This window comes from Prionailurus bengalensis, chromosome B3, assembly GCF_016509475.1.
Source record: "Prionailurus bengalensis isolate Pbe53 chromosome B3, Fcat_Pben_1.1_paternal_pri, whole genome shotgun sequence".
In the NCBI taxonomy this organism is placed as follows: domain Eukaryota; kingdom Metazoa; phylum Chordata; class Mammalia; order Carnivora; family Felidae; genus Prionailurus; species Prionailurus bengalensis.
In genome coordinates this window covers 64,929,227-64,950,929 of record NC_057355.1, presented here as the reverse complement: position 1 = coordinate 64,950,929, position 21,703 = coordinate 64,929,227, and the positions used below count along the sequence as shown (strand labels likewise).

At 36.2% G+C, this 21,703-nt stretch overlaps 1 protein-coding gene across 2 annotated transcripts in view; it reads left to right on the top strand.

The window, feature by feature from the left end:
• Positions 1–21,703, top strand: part of SPRED1 (sprouty related EVH1 domain containing 1) — a 141,269-nt gene that overhangs the window by 83,071 nt on the left and 36,495 nt on the right. For both annotated transcript variants that reach the window (XM_043555690.1, XM_043555689.1), the window contains exons 3-4: positions 12,639–12,807; positions 17,192–17,241. In XM_043555690.1, the coding sequence (XP_043411625.1) occupies positions 12,639–12,807; positions 17,192–17,241 (219 nt within the window). The remainder of the gene's footprint in view (positions 1–12,638; positions 12,808–17,191; positions 17,242–21,703) is intronic.

Here is a 21,703-nt window from a genome sequence, read left to right as displayed (position 1 = left end):
TCAGAAAGTTACTAGTGAAAAAATTTACATCTAGTTACAACTAGACTACTTCTTAGATAACACAGTCTGTAAACATGTAATTATCTATTTGTAAGGGAACAACTATAATAAAGTACATAGTAGTTTGAAAGTAGGTATTTAATTTTACTCTGCTCTCCCAAATTATTAGTTGTTATTAATGAAACAAAAATGCACTTGCACCCATTTTTGACTCGGTTTATTTTAAGTACTTCTGGCAAACAGTTTAGTAATATTACAATGGGAGTTTTGCTCTGTATTTCCCCAAATAACTTGGAATATATCTTCAGATGTTTTAATTATTTAGTGACAGTGGCATTTCCCTTTTCTTCCGTCTATAAAATACCCTAGAGTTTCTTTCAGAAGAAGGAAAAACATTGGAGATTGAAATTTTTCACTGCCTTTGGAATCTGTTAACTTTAGCTTTACAGACTTTATTCATAAGCTCTTTTGAGGTCCTGAGAGTACCTCAGGATACTCCCTGAGTACTCTGATGATACATCATCCAAAATCTCGGGGCGCCTGGGTGGCGCAGTGGGTTAAGCGTCCGACTTCAGCCAGGTCATGATCTCGCGGTCCGGTCCGTGAGTTTGAGCCCCATGTCAGGCTCTGGGCTGATGGCTCAGAGCCTGGAGCCTGTTTCCGATTCTGTGTCTCCCTCTCTCTCTGCCCCTCCCCCGTTCATGCTCTGTCTCTCTCTGTCCCAAAAATAAATAAACGTTGAAAAAAAAAAATCTCCTCCTCCTCCTATATTCAAAAAAGGTCTCTTCTCATAATTAATGATCTCCCAGTTTCTCATAACAACTGTTGTTTTATGAATTAGTGGGTCACCTGGTGACCAACACCACCATTACTAATACTATTGAGGGTTTGCCGTGTGTCAGGCACTATTTTGAGTACTCTATGTATGTATCAGGCACTATTTGAGTACTCTGCATGTATAAGTGAAATAAGTAAAAATCTCAAAACCAGATGCATAATGAGTGGTGGAGACTGGATGAGACCCAGCTAGTCTTAGCTACATAGCCCACAAGATTAATTAGTTAATTACTGTACCAAATTCTTCCTACACAGTACTAACATTTTCCTTCCTGGGAAGTGTATGTATCCTCTTCTGGCCCCTATTCATACCTTAGTCATTTTGTTTGTTTGTTTGTTTATTCATGAATGAGAGAGAGAAAATCTTTTTTTGAATAATTTTTTTAAATGTTTTATTTATTTTTGAGAGAAAGATTAAAAAACGAACAAATGGGGGAGGGACAGAGAGGAGGAGACAGAGGATCCAAGCCAGGCTCCCCACTGCCAGCACCAGAGCCGGAAGTGGCACTCCCTCAAATTCACAGACTGTGAGATGATGACCTGAGCTGGTTGGAAGCCCAAGCAACTGAGCCACCCAGGTGGCCCGAGAAAGTCTTAAGCAGGCTCCACGCTCAGCATGGAGTTCGATCTTAACACTGCAAGATCATGACCTGAGCAGAAATCAAGAGTCTGGCCCTTAACTGACCGAGCTACCTAGGTGTCCCCTGTAACTTAATCATTTTATTTTGGATACTCTTGTAAATATGCATTCTCATTAACCATTTTTCTTTCCTTTCTCTTTGAACTCATAACCTGGCATTATAGGGAAATCACTTCTCTTGTCTCTCTTCATCTGTATTGGATTTTAATATATTTATGCTAACAGTAGTTTACTTTTCTTAAATTCAGAGATCACCTGTTCATCTCTATTTTTTTCATAATTAACATATATATAAATGGAATAAATAAAAGCCTTAATAAGAAGAAAGAGAAAGAATATTTGTTCTTTTTTGTTCCCACTAGATTGGAAGACTTAAAAATCCTATTAAATATTTATGGTTCCAAAAGTATTTATTTAGCTAGAAAAGAAGTTAGACTTGTATGTCTCAACCCACTTAGATCTGTTTAGATCTGTATTGGAATGCAAAGCTTTTCTACCAGAGACGCCTACATTGTTGTATATTTTCTCCTTTGTTATTATAGTCACCTTCCTGAAGCTGGCTTCAGCCAGTCTATTTGCAGCAATTATATTCTTTTCATACTTGGGTCAGGTCTGTTGGTATATGTAAGTCTGAAAGTTCTTTCTTTCTTTTTTTGAAGGAGTCATTACAAACATTTATGTGGTTTTGAATTTGTTGCTCTTTCTAGTTAAAAAAAAATTTTTTTTTTTAAATTTTTTAACGTTTATTTATTTTTGAGACAGAGGGAGACAGAGCATGAATGGGGGAGGGTCAGAGAGAGGGAGACACAGAATCCGAAACAGGCTCCAGGCTCTGAGCTGTCAGCACAGAGCCTGACGTGGGGCTTGAACCCACAGACCGTAAGATCATGACCTGAGCCGAAGTCGGCCGCCCAACCGACTGAGCCACCCAGGCGCCCCCCCAAAAATTTTAATTACACATTTGTTTTTTAGTTTATAAGAAAGCTTCATTTCTAGTCCCAATATACTTGAAGGTGATCAAAAGTTCAAAAAGTTCTAGTGCTAGTGCTGATTCTAAAACAAGACTCCAATTTATTCTTCTTTGTTAACTAGCCAAATCCTTAATGGATCGGTTAAAGGTTATTGATGTCAAATTACTTTGCAATATAATCTTTTATAGTTATTCTTGTTGAATCGATCTTACATTTAATAGTCACTTTACGATTGCTGTTAACACTCTTGATATCTTTTCTGTTTATTAATATAGTCTACTTGGGAGGGATAGATAAGAGGGCAGGGCCACTAATCTACTTTTAAACTTATCTTTACTCTCTAATTTGGTGTCCTTTGTGGTTACAGTGGAGATCTGATGAAATTCACATCCTTCCAGAACTCTAACATCAGAAAGAAGACTAAACTATTAATTACAATTAATTAGAGATGATTTCAAGTTTAACAACTATATGTAGAATATTTTTAAGATTATATTCTTATTGACTTCTTGGAACTGCTTTTAGTATAGTCTTAACAGAATTTAGAATTATTCATTTCATTTTATATCAGATCTTCTCTTACAAAGAAGCTCTAAGAGTGAGTGTGGGTCACGTATTTTGGGAGAATTCTGTTTTAGGCCTACAGAGTGAGTACCTTTTAATTTGCTATATTGGTAATTAATAGATTCAACTCTCTTGGTCAGAAATAATCCCGTTATCTTATTTTTCCTACAAAGTAAATCACCTGATAATGTTGGATTGATTAATTGTAATCTATTGGCAAAAATAAAATTGCTGTTTTCCTCACTTTATTTGCTAATTATGTTAATTATGAAATGGTGACTATTGAATTTGCTTCCTATATGCCTATTACTATTAGTATTACTGTTATCTTAAGGTATAGAATTAATATATGCAGTGGGCTAAAGTCAGAACACATTGTTCTGATACAGTTGAGGAGGGGCAGTGGAAGGGGAGAGTCAGCAGAATTCACTACATTTTAAGAATCCTTTCAGACCTTAAAATTTTTTTGTTTTTCTGGAATGCTGATTTGGTATTGTTCACATGATGGGGAAAATTCTCTTGAGGCATCATTTGACCTACCTTTCTTTTTTTAATGGCTCTTAATTCCAGTGATTTTTTTTTCCAAAATATTTATTTGGAGAGAGAGAGAGAGAGAAAGAGAGAGAGAGAGAGCACCAGCAGGGAGGGGCAGGGAGAGAGTGAGAGAGAGAATGCCAGGCAGGCTCCTCGCTGTCAGTGCAGAAGCCGGCTTGGGGCTCTGTCTCACAAATCGTAAGATCATGATCTTGAGCCGAAATCAAGAGTCAGATGCTTAACCGACTGAGCCACCCAGGTGCCCTGATGTTTTTTGTTGTTGTTGTTGTTGTTTTTAATTTCAGGTGGACAGTTGTTGTCCCTATTGGTTAATTAGAGTGTGCTTTATGTTGGCCTTAATATGATGAAAGTACATTTATTTTTTAATGCTACTTAAAGTCAAAAGCAAAATAACTTTCTAATATTGTGTGACTTAGATGAGAAATTGTTCTATTTTGCACACAGAGGCTTTAGAATTAATGTAAATGTTGAATGAAACAGAATGTTTTAAGGAGCATATTTTTTAGACTACCTACAAAAACAGTGGGTAGTTGTGCCCATAGAGTAACTGACTTTTTCTGTCTCAGGCATGTCCCTAAATTAAGAATAGCTATTAACATAGTAGCCTTTTCCTAAAGGGTAGTTATGTTGATGCTACATTAAATATATAATACAAACAATAAAATATTTTTTCCTAATATTGTACGGATAAAAGTTAATAACATGCATCATGACTAGTTTATATTAGTAGCCATGTTGTTTTTGTACCAGTTGGTATGATGTGTAGGCTCAATATTTACATGACTTTTAGGTGGAACACATTCTTGTATAGGTACTTGTGTAAGTTAAAAGAGCTAGTTTATTATCCTCCCTTTTTTCCTAGTGTATTTTAAAACATTTTAAACTAATTTTTCTGTGTATTTTGGGAGCCTCTAAAAAATAGATGCCATTTGTAAACAAGTGGTAAAGATGAGTGTAGATTTTATTTATCTGAGGTAAAATAGTTGGAAAAAAATCTTTGGAAAACTTAAGAGAGGAGTTAATCAGCAATATTCATTATTAAATTAATGAATTAATTCATTATTAAATTATTCAATATCCATTACTAAGATTTAATTTAGTAATATTTTCATGTTATAACTATAGTACCAGACTTGTTTTTTTCCATATAGCCAAATAGTAAATCTCTGTAAAATGCCATAGCAAAGTGCTAACACATGAAAACTCAAAAAAATGTTAATCCTTTTTGAATACATGTAGAATGATCAAATTATAGGAAACAGAACCCTTGAGACAATTTCATTACTTTGCCTCTAACCAGACAGTACAGAATTTAGCCACCTTCTTAGTCACTTATTCCAGATTTAACAAGACTTACTATCAAAAATCATTATATTCAGTGCTGTGCTGATAGAGGTTTAACAGCTGTCCATCAGGGGTTGGAGGGAGGGCAGTGATAGATAGTATTTTCATAACTCCCACAGTGGCTGATTTCAATCAATATGAAATCGCTGCATATGGGGTTGGGAAGAAGTATGCAGTGGTACACCATTTGTTCTTTTGTTACTTCTGCATTTGGTGTCATATCCAAGAAATCATTGCCAAATCTAATGTCATGAGGTTTTTGTCCTATGTTTTCTTTTAAGAGCTTTGTTGTTTTAGGTCATATTTAGGTCCTTGATCCATTTTGAGTTAATTTCATGTTAGGTAGAGGTCCAACTTCATTCCTGTGCATGTGGATATCTAGTGTTCCCAGTGTATCCAGTCATTTGTTGAAAAGACTCCTTTCCCCCAGCGAATGTTGTTGGCACTATTGTCAAATATGTTGAGGTAGTTTCCTTCTAGTCCTGATACATTGAGTGTTTTTTATCATGAAAAGAGAACTGAATTTTGTCAGAAACCTTTTTCGCATCAGTTGAGGTGATCATGTGTTTTCTTTCCCCTTTTCATTCTGTTCATGTGGTATACTGATCAATTTTCATATGTTGAACTGTCCTTGCATTCCAGAAATAAATCCCATTTGGTCTTAGTATATATATTCCACTTAATGGTGAATTTGGTTTGCCAATATTGATTGAGGATTTTTGAGTCATTGTTCATAATGGTGTTGGTCTATAATTTTCTTGTAGTGACTGTCTGGCTTTGATATTGGGGTAATGCTGTCCTCATACAATGAGCTAGAATTTTTTTGAAACGTTTGAGAAGTACTGGTATTTGTTCTTTAAAATTTTTGTATAATTCACCAGAGAAGCCATCAGGTCTAGGGTTTTTCTTTGTTGAAAGATTTTTGATTACTGATTCAGTCTTTTTACTACTTACTGGTCTTTTGAGATTTTCTGCTATTTGTTTCTGACTTATTCCTGATTATTTTATGTTTCTAGTAATTTATCCATTTAATCTAGGTTTTCCACTTTGTTGGTGTACAATTGTTCATACTCACTGATAATCCTTTTTATTACTATAGCACTGGTAGTAATGTCTCTACTTTCATTTCTGATATTTGTAATTTGCATCTTTTGTCTTTTTTTTCTTAGCATACGTAAAGATTTGTTACATTTTCAAATCCTTTTGGAAAACCAACTTTTGGTTTCATTGATTTTTCTGGGTTTTTTTTCTTCATTTTTCTATTTGGTTTATATCTGTTCTGATCTTTATTATTTTTTTTCCTTCTGCTAGGTTTGGGTTTAGTTTGTTATTCTTTTCTAGTTCGTTAAGTTGTACAGTTATGTTGTTGATTTGAAATCTTTCTTCTGTTTCAGTATGTTTATAGCTATGCATTGCCTCCTTAGCCCTGCTTTTACTGCATCCCATAAGTTTTATGTTTTTTAAATTAAAATGCCTTTTATTTATTTTTATTTTTTTAAGTGTATTTATTTTTTTGAAAGACAAAGAGAGAAACGTAGAGAGAGGGAGATAGAGAATCCCCAGCATGCTCCACGTGGTCAGCCTGGAACCCAAAATAGGGCTCAAACTCACAAACCATGAGATCTTGACCTGAGCTGAAATCAAGAGTTAGAGGCTTAACTGACTGAGGTACCCAGGCACCCCCCCCCCCCAACCATAAGTTTTGATATGCTGTGTTGTTTTTCTTTTCATTCTGTAAGTATTCTGAAATTTCCTTTGTGATTTCTTCTTTGATCAATTGGTTGCTTAAAAGTGAGTTTTTAATTTCCAGAGTTTTGTGGATTTTTTTTCTAGTTTTCCTTTTGTTATTGATTTCTAACTTCATTTCTTTGTGGCCAAGGAAGATACTTTGTATGATATCTATATTAAAAAAATTTTTTTTAATGTTTATTTATTTTTGATAGATAGAGCATGAGTGGGGGAGGGGCAGAGAGAGAGGGAGACACAGAATCCGAAGCAGGCTCCAGGTTCCGAGCTGTCAGCACAGAGCCCCACGTGGGGCTCAAACTCACAGACTGTGAGATCATGACCTGAGCTGAAGTCGGACGCTCAACCGACTGAGCCACCCAGATATAAAAAATATAGATATAAAAAATATAGATATAAAAAATATAGATATAAATATAGATATAAAAAATATCTATATTTTTTAATATTGACATTTAATTTGTGGCCTAGCATATGGTCTGTCCTGAAAAATATTCCATGTGTATGTCAGAAGACTGTATATTCTATTGTTGGGTAGAGTTTCATATATGTCTTTTAGGTCTAGTTGGTTTATTATGTTAAGTCTTCTATTTCCTTACTTATTTTCTGTCTAGTTGTTCTATTTATTAAGAGTAAATTGTTGAATCTCCTAACTATTGTTGTGGAGTTGTCTATTTCTTCCTTCAGTTCTGTCCATTTTTGCTTCATATATTTTATTGTCTGTCATAATGTGCATAAATGTTTACTGTTACATCTTCTTGCTCTCTAGAACCTTTTATTAATATATAATGTCCTCTTTCGTCTCTTATAACCTTTTTGATTTGAAGTCTTTTGTCTGATATTGGTATAGCTACCCCTGCTCTCTTTTGCTTATTATTTTCATGGGATGTCTTTTTCTATCCTTTGACTTTGAATCAATTTGTATCTTTGAAGTTTTTAAAAAAAATTTTATTTTATAGTTTATCTATTTTTGAGAAAGAGAGAGGGGGAGCACGTGCGGGGAAGGGGCAAAGAAAAAGGGAGAGGGAGAGAGAGAATCCCAACCAGGCTCCGCACTGCCAGCACAGAGCCTGATGTGAGGTTCGAACCGACAAACCATGAGATCATGACCTGAACAGAAATCTAGGGCCGGACACTTAACCAGGTGAGCCACTCAGGCGCCCTAACCTATTTGTATTTTTGGATGTAAGGTAAGTCTCTTAGAGAAATCACCTAGTTGAGGGTGCCTTGGCTGGCTCAGTCAGTAGAGCATGCGTGTAACTCTTTATCTTGGTTGGCATCGTGAGTTTAAGGCCCACGTTGGGCCTAGAAATTATTTAAAAAAACAAAAAAAGCACATAGTTAGATTATGTGTTTTTTTTCCTACTCTGCCAATCTCTGTCATTGTAATTGGAGAGTTAAATATATTTACATTTAAAATGATTGATTAGGGGAACCCCAGTGGCTCAGCTCAGTTGGTTGAGAGTTAGGCTTTGACTCAGGTCATGATCTCACAGTTTGTTAATTCAGGCTCCTCATAGGACTTGGCTGCTGCTCACACAAGCTTGCTTCCAATCCTCTGTCCCCCTCTCTCTCTGCCCTTCCCCTGCTTTCACTCTCTCTCTCTTTCTCTCTCAAAAATAAATAAACCAATAATAATAATAATAATAATAATAAAATGATTGGTCATAAGGAGGGACTTCTGTCACTGTGCTGTTTTTATGTGTCTTACAGCATTTTATCTCTCATTTCTTGCATTTCTGTCTTTGTTTATGTTTGCATTGATTGTTGTGAAATGTTTAAATTACTTTCATGTATATTCTATAGCTATTACTTTGTGGTTACCATGGAGATTACATTTCGTATCTTCAAGTTTTAACACTCTAACCTGAATTTATACCAGCTTAAATTTAATAACATACAAAAATACTCTGCTCCTTTACAGCTTTGTCCTTACCCCTTTTGGTTGTTGATGTCACAGAATTATATCTATATGAATTGAATGCCCAGAAGTATAAACTCATGCTTTTATTCATGATAAAATACTTTTATTTTTTTCTACCACATTAATGTATTACATTTTATATTGTTCCACTATCCCTGTGTTTCTTTTAATTATTATTTTTTAATTTTTTTATTTACATTCAAGTTAGCATATAGTGCAACAATGGTTTTGGGAGTAGATTCCTTAATGCCCCTTACCCCTTTAGCCCATCCCTCCTCCCACAACCCCTCCAGCAACCCTGTTTGTTCTCTCTATTTATGAGTCTCTTATGTTTTGTCCCCCTCCCTGTTTTTGTATTATTTTTGCTTCCCTTATGTTCATCTGTTTTGTATCTTAAATTTCTCATATGAGTGAAGTCATAAGATAGTTGTCTTTCTCTGACTGACTAATTTCGTTTAGCATAATACCCTCTAGTTCCATCCATGTAGTTGCAAATGGCAAGATTTTGTTCTGATTGCCAAGTAATACTCCGTTGTATATATATACCGCGTCTTCTTTATCCATTCCTCCATCTGTGGACATTTGGGTTCTTTCCATACTTTGGCTATTGTCGATAGTGCTGCTATAAACATTGGGGTGCATGTGCGCCTTTGAAACAGCACACCTGTATCCCTTGGATAAATACCTAGTAGTGCAATTGCTGGGTCATAGGGTAGTTCTATTTTTAATTTTTTGAGGAACCTCCATACCGTTTTCCAGAGTGGCTGCACCAGCTTGCATTCCCACCAGCAATGCAAAAGAGATCCTCTTTCTCCACATCCTTGCCAACATCTTTTGTTGCTTGAGCTGTTAACGTTAGCAATTCTGACAGGTGTGAGGTGGTATCTCATTGTGGTTTTGGTTTATGTTTCCCTGATGATGAATGATGTTGAGCATCTTTTCATGTTTCTGTTTGCCATCTGGATGTCTTCTTTGGAGACGTGTTTAGTACTGTCTTTTGCCCATTTCTTCACTGGATTATTTGTTTTTTGGATGTTGAGTTTGATAAGTTCTTTATAGATTTTGGCACCCAAACAGACACTCATATCAGTGGAACAGAATAGAGAACCCAGAAATGGACCCACAAATGTATGGCCACCTAATCTTTGACAAAACAGGAAAGAATATCCAATGGAATAGAGACGGTCTCTTCAGCAAGTGGTGCTGGGAGAACTGGACAGCGACATGCAGAAGAATGAACCTGGACCACTTTCTTAGCCCATACACAAAAATAAACTCAAAATGGATGAAAGACCTCAATGTAAGACAGGAAGCCATCAGAATCCTAGAGGAGAAAGCAAGCAAAAACCTCTTTGATCCAGCCACAGTAATTTCTTACTCAACACATCTCCGGAGGCAAGGGAAACAAAAGCAAAAATGAACTATTAGTACCTCATCAAAATAAAAAGCTTTTTTTCTTTTAAGAGATAGAGTGTGAGCAAGGGAGTGTGAGAGGGAGAGAGAGAGAATCTTAAGCAGGCTCCACTCCAGCATGGAGCCCGACATGGGGCTTAATCCCCTGACCCTGGGATCATGATCTGAGCCAAAATCAAGAGTTGGATGATCACCTGTGACTGAGCCACCTAGATGTTCCTAATGCCTCTTTTAAATGCATTAGTCTCTTATATTTTGTAGAAAACAATATTTGGGGTTACAAACCAAAGTTTACAGTAATACCTAGCTTTTTCCTAATTGCTTTTTCCTTTAAATGTGTTAGTCTCTTAAACCTTACAGAAAAGAAAAACTGCAGTTAAAAACCAGTGTTACAATTTTACTGCTTTTATAAATGCTCCTGCACTTAACTCAGTGAGATCTTTATTTCTCCATACAGCTTCAAGTTACTGTCTAGTGTTACTTCATTTCACTATGTAGGACGTCCTTGAACTTTTTTTGCAGGGCAAATCTAGTAGTAACCCATTCTTTCAGCTTTTGTTTATTTGTGAATGTCTTAATTTTTATCTTTCGAAGGACAGTTTTGCCAGATAAAGTATTCTTTTTTGACCCTTTTTTCTTACAGTACTTTGATCATATCTGCCCACTATCTTCTGGCCCTCAAAGTTTCTGAAGAGAAATCTGCTGCTGTTTTTATTTAGGATCATCTGAAAGTGACTGTCCGTATCTCTTGCTACTTTGAAGATTCTCTCTGTGTCCCTGTGTGGCTCTGTTTTGAATTCATCTTATTTGGAGTTTGTTGAGCTTGTCAGATGCTTATATTGATGTCTTTCATTGTACCTATGAAGTTTTAAAACTGTTGTTTCTTCAGATATTCTCTCTGCCCCTTTCCCTTTCTTGTTTCTACAGGTCCTATGATGTGTAGGTCGGTCCTCTTGATGGTGTCCTCTGGGTCCCTTAAGCTGTTTGCATTTCTTTAATGTTTTTCTTTCTGTTCTTCCGATTCAGTAATTTCTATTGTCCTGTTTTCAAGTTTGCAGATACTTTTTCCGCCTGCTCAAATCTGCCTTTAAGTCTCTGTAGTGAATTTTTTATTTGTTATTGTACTTTTCAGCCCCAGAATTTCTTCTTAGTTTCTTTTTAGGTTTCTCTCTCTTTATTGATACTTTCATTTTTGTTTGTACACTGTTTTCTTAACTTTCTCCATATCTTCATTTAGGTCTTCAATCATCCTTAAGAGAGGGTTGTTTTTTTGTTTTTTTTTTTAAGTTTTTGTGTAATAGATCTGCCATCAGGCCTTTTTTTTTTTTCCCTCAATGTTTATTTATTTTTGAGACAGAGAGAGAGACACAGCATGTGCAGGGAAGGGGCAGAGAGAGAGAGGGAGACACAGAATGTGAAGCAGGCTCCAGGCTCCGAGCTGTCAGCACAGAGCCTGATGCGGGGCTCGAACTCACGGACTGAGAGATCATGACCGGAGCCGAAGTCGGACGCTTAACCGACTGAGAGCCACCCAGGCGCCCCCATCAGGCCTTTTTTAGGGACAGTGTCTGTTGATTTTCTTTTTTCCTTTCATTGGGAAAAGGAAAAAAAAAAATTAATTTACTATTTTCTTGTGTGCCTTAAGTTTTTTTGTTAAACACTGAGTATTTGAATCTATTAATGTGGTAACTCTGGAAATTAGATTGTCCCCATTCCCCAAGAATTGCTGCTCCTGCCGCTGCTGCTGCCGCTGTTGTTGTTGTATTGTTGTGGGTTGTCTCTTTGCTGGGAATCTGCCTAAAGTGTAAACTTAGGTCTTTGTGTATCTTTTCTGAGTATTTCTCTGGGTATGCATAGTCACTTTCTAAATTTCCCCATGAATACAATTGTTCTTGAATGTCCTAGTCTTTAGTATCTGGTACCCCAAATGGGAAAAAGTAAAAAATGATGAATAAAAAAGGATGCTGATCCTTTAAATAACCTGGACATGACTTTATTCTGTTGAGGAAGAACTTAGAACAGTAAGAGAAGGTATAACAACTATGGGTGTTTTCCTCTTTGTCTACACCTCTCTAATCAGCAGCCATCAGTAAACATAGCATGGATTTCTGGTATTTGGGGGACAGGATTCTTTTTATGCAACCTGGCTCCTGAAATTTGTATGCAAGCTCCTCCAGGAACATGTGCACAATTCCTGCCACGGGGTATGGGTAGCGGCTACTGTACTCATAGCAGAGATTGACCAGAATTCAGCACAGTTTACTGGCCATGGCTTCCCTTGGGAGTTACAAGCCTTCACCTTCAACAGACTTCAGAGTTCCAACATAGTTATATCAGAAAGATTTCTGCCAGTGTAATTATTGTCTAGGTAGGAAGAAAGATTCCTTCTTACTTTGCCATCTTCCCAGAATCCCCTTTAATCCCATTTTTTTTTCTGTATCAAATGATTTTATGAAGTAGATTAAGTAGCAAGACCTCTATTTTAATAAAGGGGAGAAATGAATTTACTAAGATACAGCAAAGGCTTGCAGGTTTCATTTTATTTACTTTTTTAATTTCTTATTCTTACCTCGTTTTGTAATTAAGATCTACATTAGAGGATTTGATAAATGTATAGTAATCTTTGGCATTTACCTTTTGGCAGGTGGTTTTGGAATGTATGCTTAAAAAAGACCTCATTTACAATAAGGTCACCCCAACATTTCACCACTGGAAGATTGATGATAAGAAATTTGGCCTTACCTTTCAAAGTCCTGCTGATGCTAGGGCTTTTGATAGAGGCATTCGAAGAGCTATAGAGGATATTTCTCAAGGTAGGTTTTCTCGACTATTTCCTTATTTTGTTTATCACATATAATAGAGTGACTTGAAGCGAGTCCACTTTTGTGATAGGTGATTGATTAACTTTGAAAGCTCACTGTAGGCAAAGATAAAATAATGGGTTTTTAAATGTTTTATATTTGTCACATCGTAATATATATACCAATTACGTGCATTGTCTTGAAGCCATCAGTAGCAGCCATCAGATAATTCAGATGTTTTTAAGTAAGAGCATAAAGAAGAGGAGAACAGTTAGAACTTTTAGAATCCTTGTGTGTTGTTACGTCATATCCTTGTTTGGGTTATAAAAAAGCAAAAATTTCTAATAATCAATTATGGTTAACCTTTGAACAACATGGTTTCAATGGTGGACCACTATATGTGGATTTTTTTACAATACAGTACCATAAATGTATTTCCTCTTCCTTATGATTTGCTTGGTAACATTTTCTGTCCTTTATTTTATTTTATTCTAAGAATATAGTGTATAATACATATAACATACAGAGTATGTGTTGATCAACTATTTATGTTATTGGTAATGCCTCCGGTCAACAATAGACTATTAGTAGTTAAATGTTGGGGGGAGTCAAAAGTTACATGTAGATTTTCAACTACATTGTGGGGGGTGAACTGGGGTTGGTGTCCCTCACCCCTGCAATGTTCAAGGACAGTGTTCGATTGTATTTGGTTATTAGAAATTTTCTCTTTTTTATATGTAGACTCTATTTTTTTCTGTGGCAAAAACCCCTTCTTAAAACTGTTCTTAACTCTTTATCTGGTTTCATAATTGAGAATTGGTAGAGACCACAGCTCCATCTATCCCTTTGCATGTTTTGCCAGTTTGTTAAGATTATTAACTCTAAGGCTTGCAGGTTTTATTTTATTACTATTTTTTAAGTTTATTTATTTCTTTTGAGAGGCAGACAGAGAGAGAGAGAGAGAGAGAGAGAGAGAGCGAGCGAGCATGAGTGGGAGAGGGGAAGAGAGAGAAAATCCCAGGCAGGCTTCACGCTGTCAGTGCAGAGCCCAGTGTGTGGCTTGACCTCATAAACCATGAGATCGTGACCTGAGCCGAAATCAAAGAGTTGGTTGCTTAACCACCTGAGCCACCCAGACACCCCTAAAGCTTGCAGGTTTTAAAGGGAAGAAGAATGTATTTACATGTAAGACTGGCCTCTGCTTAATTAAGCAAAAATAAATCACTTTAAAGCCCATTTCTTCCCTATAACGAAATTATAATTAAGACTTGATTTGTTTTTCTAATTAAGGAAAATTTTCTCTACAAATAGAAATTACTTTCTATATAACATAACTGAATCAAAATATATTAGCATTGTGATTTGTATATTTTGAAGATGGCATTTTGGTAGAAAAATTCAGAAGAAATGAATGAATTATGAGACTGACCATAGGCAAGAGCATGGAAATGCTTAGTACAAGTTTGTACTGATAACGTATGAAGTTGTAAATAAATCATTCATTCAGCTATTTTAAAAGATTAGAGATTGGTACAGTCAGTGATTTCCAGTTCAGAAAAACTTCCACAGAATAGTAGCAGTCATTTTATCTTTATTACAAGAATCTAAAATTCATTCTAGATCAGTATTTTGAAGTCCTTGGATGGCTCAGTCAGTTAAGCGTCTGACTCTGGCTCAGGTCATGATGTCGTGGTTCACAAGGTCAAGCCCCACGTCGGGTTTTGTGCTGACAGCTCAGAACCTGGAGTCTGCTTCGCGGATTCTATGTCTTCCTTCTCTCTCTGCCCATCTCCCACTGGTTGTCTCTTTCTCTCTCTTTCTCTCTCTCTCTCTCTCTCTCTCAAATAATTAAAACATTAAAAAAATTAGATCAGTATTCTCAGTATTGGCTGCACATTTGAATCATCTGGGACCCTTTGAAAAATAGAATAACTGGTCCCCACTCGAGACCACTTGAATCATTCTGTCTAGAGAGGGGAGGCGAGGCATTTTTTTAAAGTTCCTATCCATTTCAAATGTGATGAGGAATTGTGAAATTATTATATTATGAATTGAGAGCGGGGGGAAAAGATTCCAAGATTCTCTAGCAGTGGTTGTGGTTCTGAAACCACTGCAAGAAACTTTGAAATAAAAATACTTGATACCCTATGCCTCATCCCCCAGATTCTGACATTATTGGTTTGGAAATATATTGTACCACCAGTATATTTTGTAAATTTTTTCCAATTGATTCTGATATTTAGTGTTCAAGAACCAGTACTTTAAAAAGATAACCGATTATCCATGGCTGCTGGAATTTATGATTTACTTTTTTTTAACTAAGCTTTTTGTTTTAATTCCAGTATGGTTAACATACAATGTTATATTATTTTCAGGTGTACAATATAGTGACTCAGCAATTCTGTACATTACTCAGTGCTCATCATAAGTGTACTCTTTAATCCCCATCACCTATTTGTCTCATTCCCCCATCCAACTCCCCTGTGTTAACCATCAGTTTGTTCTTTATAGTTAAGGGTCTGATTCTTGGTTTCTCTCCCTCTTTTTCTTTTAATTTTTTTTAATGTTTATTTTCGAGAGAGAGAGAGAGAGACAGAGCGTGAGTCGGGGAGGGGCAGAGAGAGAGGGAGACACAGAATCTGAAGCAGGCTCCAGGCTCCAAGCATCAGCATAGAATCTGATGCAGGGCTCAACCCCATGAACCGTGAGATCATGACCTGAGCAGGAGTCGGATGCTTAACAGACTAAGCCACCCAAGCGCTCCTGTCTCTCTGTTTTCTTTCCTTTGCTCATTTGTTTTGTTTCTTAAATTTGACATATGAGTGAAATCATACGGTATTTGTCATTCTCTGACTGACTGATTTTGCTTAGCATTATATACTCTCTGGCTCCATCCATGTTGTTGCAAATGGCAAGATTTCGTTCTTTGTGGCTGAGTAATATTCCGTTATGTATATGTACCACCTCTTCTTTATCCATTCATCTATTGGCGGACAGGCATGTGGGATGCTTACATAATTTGGCCATTGTAAATAATGCTGCAGTAAACACAGGGCTGCATGTGTCCCTTCGAATTACTGTTTTTGTACATTTTGTATAAATACCTCGTAGTGTGGTTATTAGATCATAAAGTAGTTCTATTTTTCATTTTTTTGAGAACTTCCAAACTGTTTTCCACAGTGACTGTACCAGTTTGCATTCCCTAAATTATTGTTACTTTTGAGCCTGTACTCATGTCTCCATAAAAGCATATTTCTTTCCCTAGGATCAAATAAATTGGGTTTCATGTTTTAAAAGACAGTTTAAAAATGTGGAGGAGCTTACAAACTTCTAGCCAAGTGGAATAGACTACAGTACTCAGTCTGTCTCATTATTTTTGAACATTTTTTTTTAATACTTTTTTTTTTTCAACGTTTTATTTTATTTTTGAGACAGAGAGAGACAGAGCATGAACGGGGGAGGGGCAGAGAGAGAGGGAGACACAGAATCAGAAACAGGCTCCAGGCTCTGAGCCATCAGCCCAGAGCCCGACGCGGGGCTCGAACTCACAGACCGCGAGATCGTGACCTGGCTGAAGTCGGACGCTTAACCGACTGCGCCACCCAGGCGCCCCTGAACATTTTTAAAGGTATACTGAGGGTTAGCATTATTGCCAGCCACTGTATAGACTTTCAGCAATCTCATTAAATTTTTCTTACTTAGCCTTCCATGATAATAAGAATAAACTATGCAGTCCTTTCAAAGGACCGATTTCTCCTCATCTCCATGCTAGCTGTGTCTCACAAGGTAGCATAAACTCGGAATACTTTGTTAAGATCTCATTCTTTATGAATTTATTAAAACTAAAGGCACTCTTTGAACACCGTGAAAATTTACACAGAGACACTGGTTTACAAAGATCAATAGCAACAATTGGCCATTGGCTGTCTATAGTGGTTTATGGCTTATTTGTTTTCTTTCTTAATGAAAGCAACTAAAATCCTCATTTTGGATATTAATTACTGTTTTCTGGTTAAGAGTATTTAGAAAATTGAATCAAACATATGTGGGTATCATCTAAACACTAGAGGAGTGTATTCCATATATACTGCCTATCATTTTGAGCACTTAAGAAAAATCAGGTGTAGGACTTGCTACAGATAGTACGCTTTCACAGAAAATAGCACTTGAGTAAATAACTGGAAATAATACCTGTAGAAGAGGTAAACAATCCCTCATTCTCTGTTCTCCTAACAAAGGGGCTGGTATCAGTGGCCAACATCTGACTCGTTGCCAGGAAGCCCAGAGTGATCTCTGATCAGTTCTACACTATTATAATGATTTAATTAATTAGTCAATAATACTAAATCCTAAGACAAAAACTCTTTGCTTAATTAACTTCTCCCTGTTTTCTTAGGATGCCCAACATTTAAAAATGAAGCTGAAGGAGTAGAAGATGACTTACAAGTAAGTAGTTTGCTTTGAGAAGAATTTTTTTTAATGTTTTTCTTTGTTTATTTTGAGAGAGAGTGAGAGCATCTGCACACTGAGTGGGGGAGGGGCCGAGAGAGAGACAGAAGAGAGAATCCCAAGAAAGCTCTACACTGTCCATGTGGAGCACAATGTGGGGCTTGAACCCACGAACCGTGAGATTATGACCTGAGCCGAAATCGTAAGTTGGACACTTAACTGACTGAGCCACCTAGGCGCCCCAAAAGGAATTTCTGAACATAAAGGATATGGAGGAAGTCACTAACTTTAATAAATGAACAACTTATATTAATTTGTAAGAAAATTTCTAAGACACTCTTTTGTCACCAAGTACAGAGAAACAGAAACAATATGATGTCTGGGAGAGTGTGTGTGTGTGTGTGTGTGTGTGTGTGTGTGTGTGTATGCATGCATGTATTATAGAAAGTTTGTTTTTATTCACTTTCCTTTGGTTGATTTGTTGTTGGTGGTGGCTGGTTTTTTTGGTTTGTCTTTAAAGGAATTGGCTCAGTGATTGTGGGGACTGGCAAGTCACAAATGCACAGACAGGCATGCATGGCAATTCTTACACACTTTGACGTTTCAATTTTGAGTTGGAAGGCATTCTCATGTCAGACTTCCTTCATCTTTGCAGTGACCAATCTCAGTCTTTAAGTCTTTTTGTAATGAGACCTGTCTGCTTTATGGAGGATAATTTCCTTTACTCAGAATATACTGATTTAAATGTTAGTCACATCTGAAAATACCTTCACAACATTTAGACTGGTTTGACCAACAGCTTGGCACTATAGCTTTGCCAAGTTGACAGATAAAATTAACCATCACATATAGGCAAGGTACTTACATAAAGAATTCACAGAAAAAGAGTTACAAATTGTTAATGAGCATATATGAACAGTGGTAATCAGCAGGTAGAAATTGACACTCTCCCATACTGTGTCTGTCTGTGAGATTGACCAAATTGATGCCTTGCTGGAGAAAATGTAGATTGGTTGATTCTTTGTAGAAGGCGGTTTGGTAATATGTATTAAAAAGCCTTAAAAACAGAAACATGAATGCCTGTTGATCTAGTGAACCAATTTCCAGTGATTTATACTAAGGAATAGAGATACACAGATTTTTTTTATACACAGATCTTGGGGTGTATTTAAAGTATTAATAAAAATAAGCTATTTAAATAGGAGAATCTGAATTAATAAAAAGTATATCTTTGTCATGCAACCATTAAATATTATTTATTAATTTGCTTACAATATATTGATTAATAAAAACATAAAAATTATATGGTTTCACTACTCACTAAAATGTTAAATGTTTTGTTACTTTTGGATTGTGGGATTCTGAGCTATATGGCTTCCTTTTTAGTACTTTTCCATATTTTTCAAGTTTGATACAATAGATATGAATACTTCACAACAATGTTAGAACAGTAAACCCAAATTTGTATGTATATCTTGTATTAATAATCATTCATATTACTGTAAAAATAGTTGTGACCTAAAGACATTGCAAAATGTTTTATGTGCATTTATAGTAAGAAAATAAAAATGTTTTTATTTTGGAAATTTTGAGAAATATAGCAAAATATAGAGGAAAAAACATAAATATGCTACCATCCACATTAGCTACCATACATTTGTCATATAGACTGGGATTTTTTCCATACACATAAATGTGTATTCACATGCGTTAATTGTCATATCATTATACTATAGTCTTTTTTTGTCACTTAAATATTTGATAATATTTTCTGTGTCCTTAAGTACTTCTACAAGTTTATAATTTTTAATGTTTTTATTTTTATGTAATTTGTTTTTGGTAGATGTATCGTCATTACCGATCCCCCTGTTGTACATTTTAGAGTTCTTTTGTGTGTTTAAATATATGAATCTGTTTATTTTATTGATGGTTATTTATTATTTTAAAAACACAGTGAGTTGCAGTTAATTAGATATAAGAAATAAGTAATAAGATGAAAATAATAGTTTTTACTTAAGTGTTTTAACAAAGTTCCATTTTGTTCTGGTATCAATCAAAATATGGGGCTGCAAATAGAGAAACATTTTCTGGATTGCCTCCTATGATGAAAGTAAATTTGGTTAAAATTCAATTTCAAAAAAGTAGATTTTCACATACCAACACTGTCCATTACATAATGGCTGTTATTGTAGTATTCTTTTTTTTTTTTTTTAAGTTTATTTGTTTATTTTGAGAGAGGGGGAGAGAGAGAATCCCAACTAGGCTCCACACTGTTAGCACAGAGCCTGACGCAACGCTTGATCTCACAAACTGTGAGATCATGACCTGAGCTGAAACCAAGAGTCAGACGGTTAACTGAGCCACCCAGGTACCCGTTAATATTCTTCTGATTTGGTTTCACTTCATTTCTGTATATAGCTTTATGTAAATGAAAAACTGCTACAGGACATAATTGTTTGCACTACTTTGTGCATATAACAGTCAGTGTGTTTGGTAAAAACTATTGTTTTCATACTCTTATTTGCTATTAGTACTATAAACGTCAGGGCTTTGGTATGGAGTAAAAAATGGGAAAGATACGAATGAGAAATAATAAATTAATCATTGAAGCAGACAAAATAGTAAAAAGTTAGAAATAGGAGGAGGCTTGGGGCGCCTGGGTGTCTCAGTTGGTTAAGCGTCCGACTTCGGCTCAGGTCATGATTTCACAGTTTGTGAGTTTGAGTCCCGCGTCAGGCTCTGTGCTGACAACTCAGAGCCTGGAGCCTGCTTCAGATTCTGTGTCTTCTCTCTCTGCCCCTCCTCTGCATGCTCTGTCTGTCTCTCTCTCAGTAATAAATAAATATTAAAAAAAATGTTTAGAAAAAGGAATAGGAGGAGGCTGGTAAAGAAAATTACTATATGACAAAAAGCAGCAAGAGTAGTTCTTCTGTTAGCTCCTTGGGATCTCTACTTTGTAGTCACGTATCTCCAGTGCTCTCAATCCAACATGTTACATACACACCCTAAAAGAGTTATTCATATTTTAACTTTGTTAGACATTAACACACTTGCTTGATTTTTATTTTCATAATAAAATAGAAAATATGCAATGTCACTAGAGACTGTAGTAATAGGCTTCCACTTAAATGTAATTTTACTAGGAGCAATTTTTGTATCGTTTTAATTTTTTTCTTTTAATTTTCTTTAAAGTGTATTTACTTATTTTGAGAGAGAGAGAGAGAGTGCAGGAGGGTCGGAGAGAGGGGGAGACAGAATCCCAAGCAGTCTCTTCACTGTCAGCCCAGAGCCCAATGTAGGGCTGGAACCCGCAAACCCTGAGATTATGACCTGAGCTGAAACCAAGAGCCAGACACTCAACTGACTGAGCCACCCAGGTGCCCCTCAAGTTTTAATTCTTGATTTTACTTACTGTGGTATTTTAAAAACAGATTCTTAAATTCTTTTCCCTTTGATGGAATTTAATTCTCCTCCTCCAGAGCATCCTTTATACTTAGTTGTTTGTTAACAAAGGAACTATGGTAGGGATGCTTGGGGGGCTCAGTCAGTTAAGACTTCAGCTCAGGTCATGATCTCATGGTTCGTGGGTTCGAGCCCTGCATTTGTCTCTGTGCTGACAGCTCAAAGCCTGGAACCTGCTTCAGATACTGTGTCTCCTTCTCTCTCTGCCCCTCACGTGCGCGCTCTCTCTCTCTCTCTCTCTGTCTCTCAAAAATAAATAAACATTAAAAAAAAACAAACAAACTATGGTAGAAATCACGTAAGGCATGACTTCCAAGGCAGCTTCTTTCCGGTTTTCTTGGTTTATCTGTACTAGAAAATGACAATTGTCATGTCATGAGGACACTCAGCAACTCAGTGGAGATGCCCACGTGGTGAGGAACTGAAGTCTTGTGATAGTAACAATATTAGTGAGCCATCTAGGAAGCAGGTCATTTACCGCCTAGACAGGCCTTTAGAAGACTATAACTTGACTGTAACTTCATTGGAGACTGTGAGCTAGAACCTGTTAAGTTAACAATTAAACTGTTTCTGAATTTCTGACTTACAGAAACTATAAAATTAATGTTAAGTGTTAATTGAAGCCTCGAACTTTGGAAATAATTTTTTACTATTACGGATTTAGGTACCCCCAAATGGGGTGCTGCCATAGCAAATACTTTAAAATGTGGGATAGACTGAACTTGGTCAGTAGATGGAAGCTTAATGTCAGGTGTTTGAAGAGACTGCCAGTGAAGGCTTAAATGAAAATAAAATCATATTAGAAACTGGAAGAAAGGGTATCTTTGTTATACAGTGGCAGACAGTTTAGCAACACTGTCACCTTCAGTAATGTGGGTCCTTTAGAAAATATATCTAATGAGCTAGGTGACACAGCTAAGGAGATTTTTAAGCAAAAGTTTAAAACTGTTGCTTGGTTTCTTCTTTCTGCTTATGGTAAAACAGGAGAGAAGAGAAG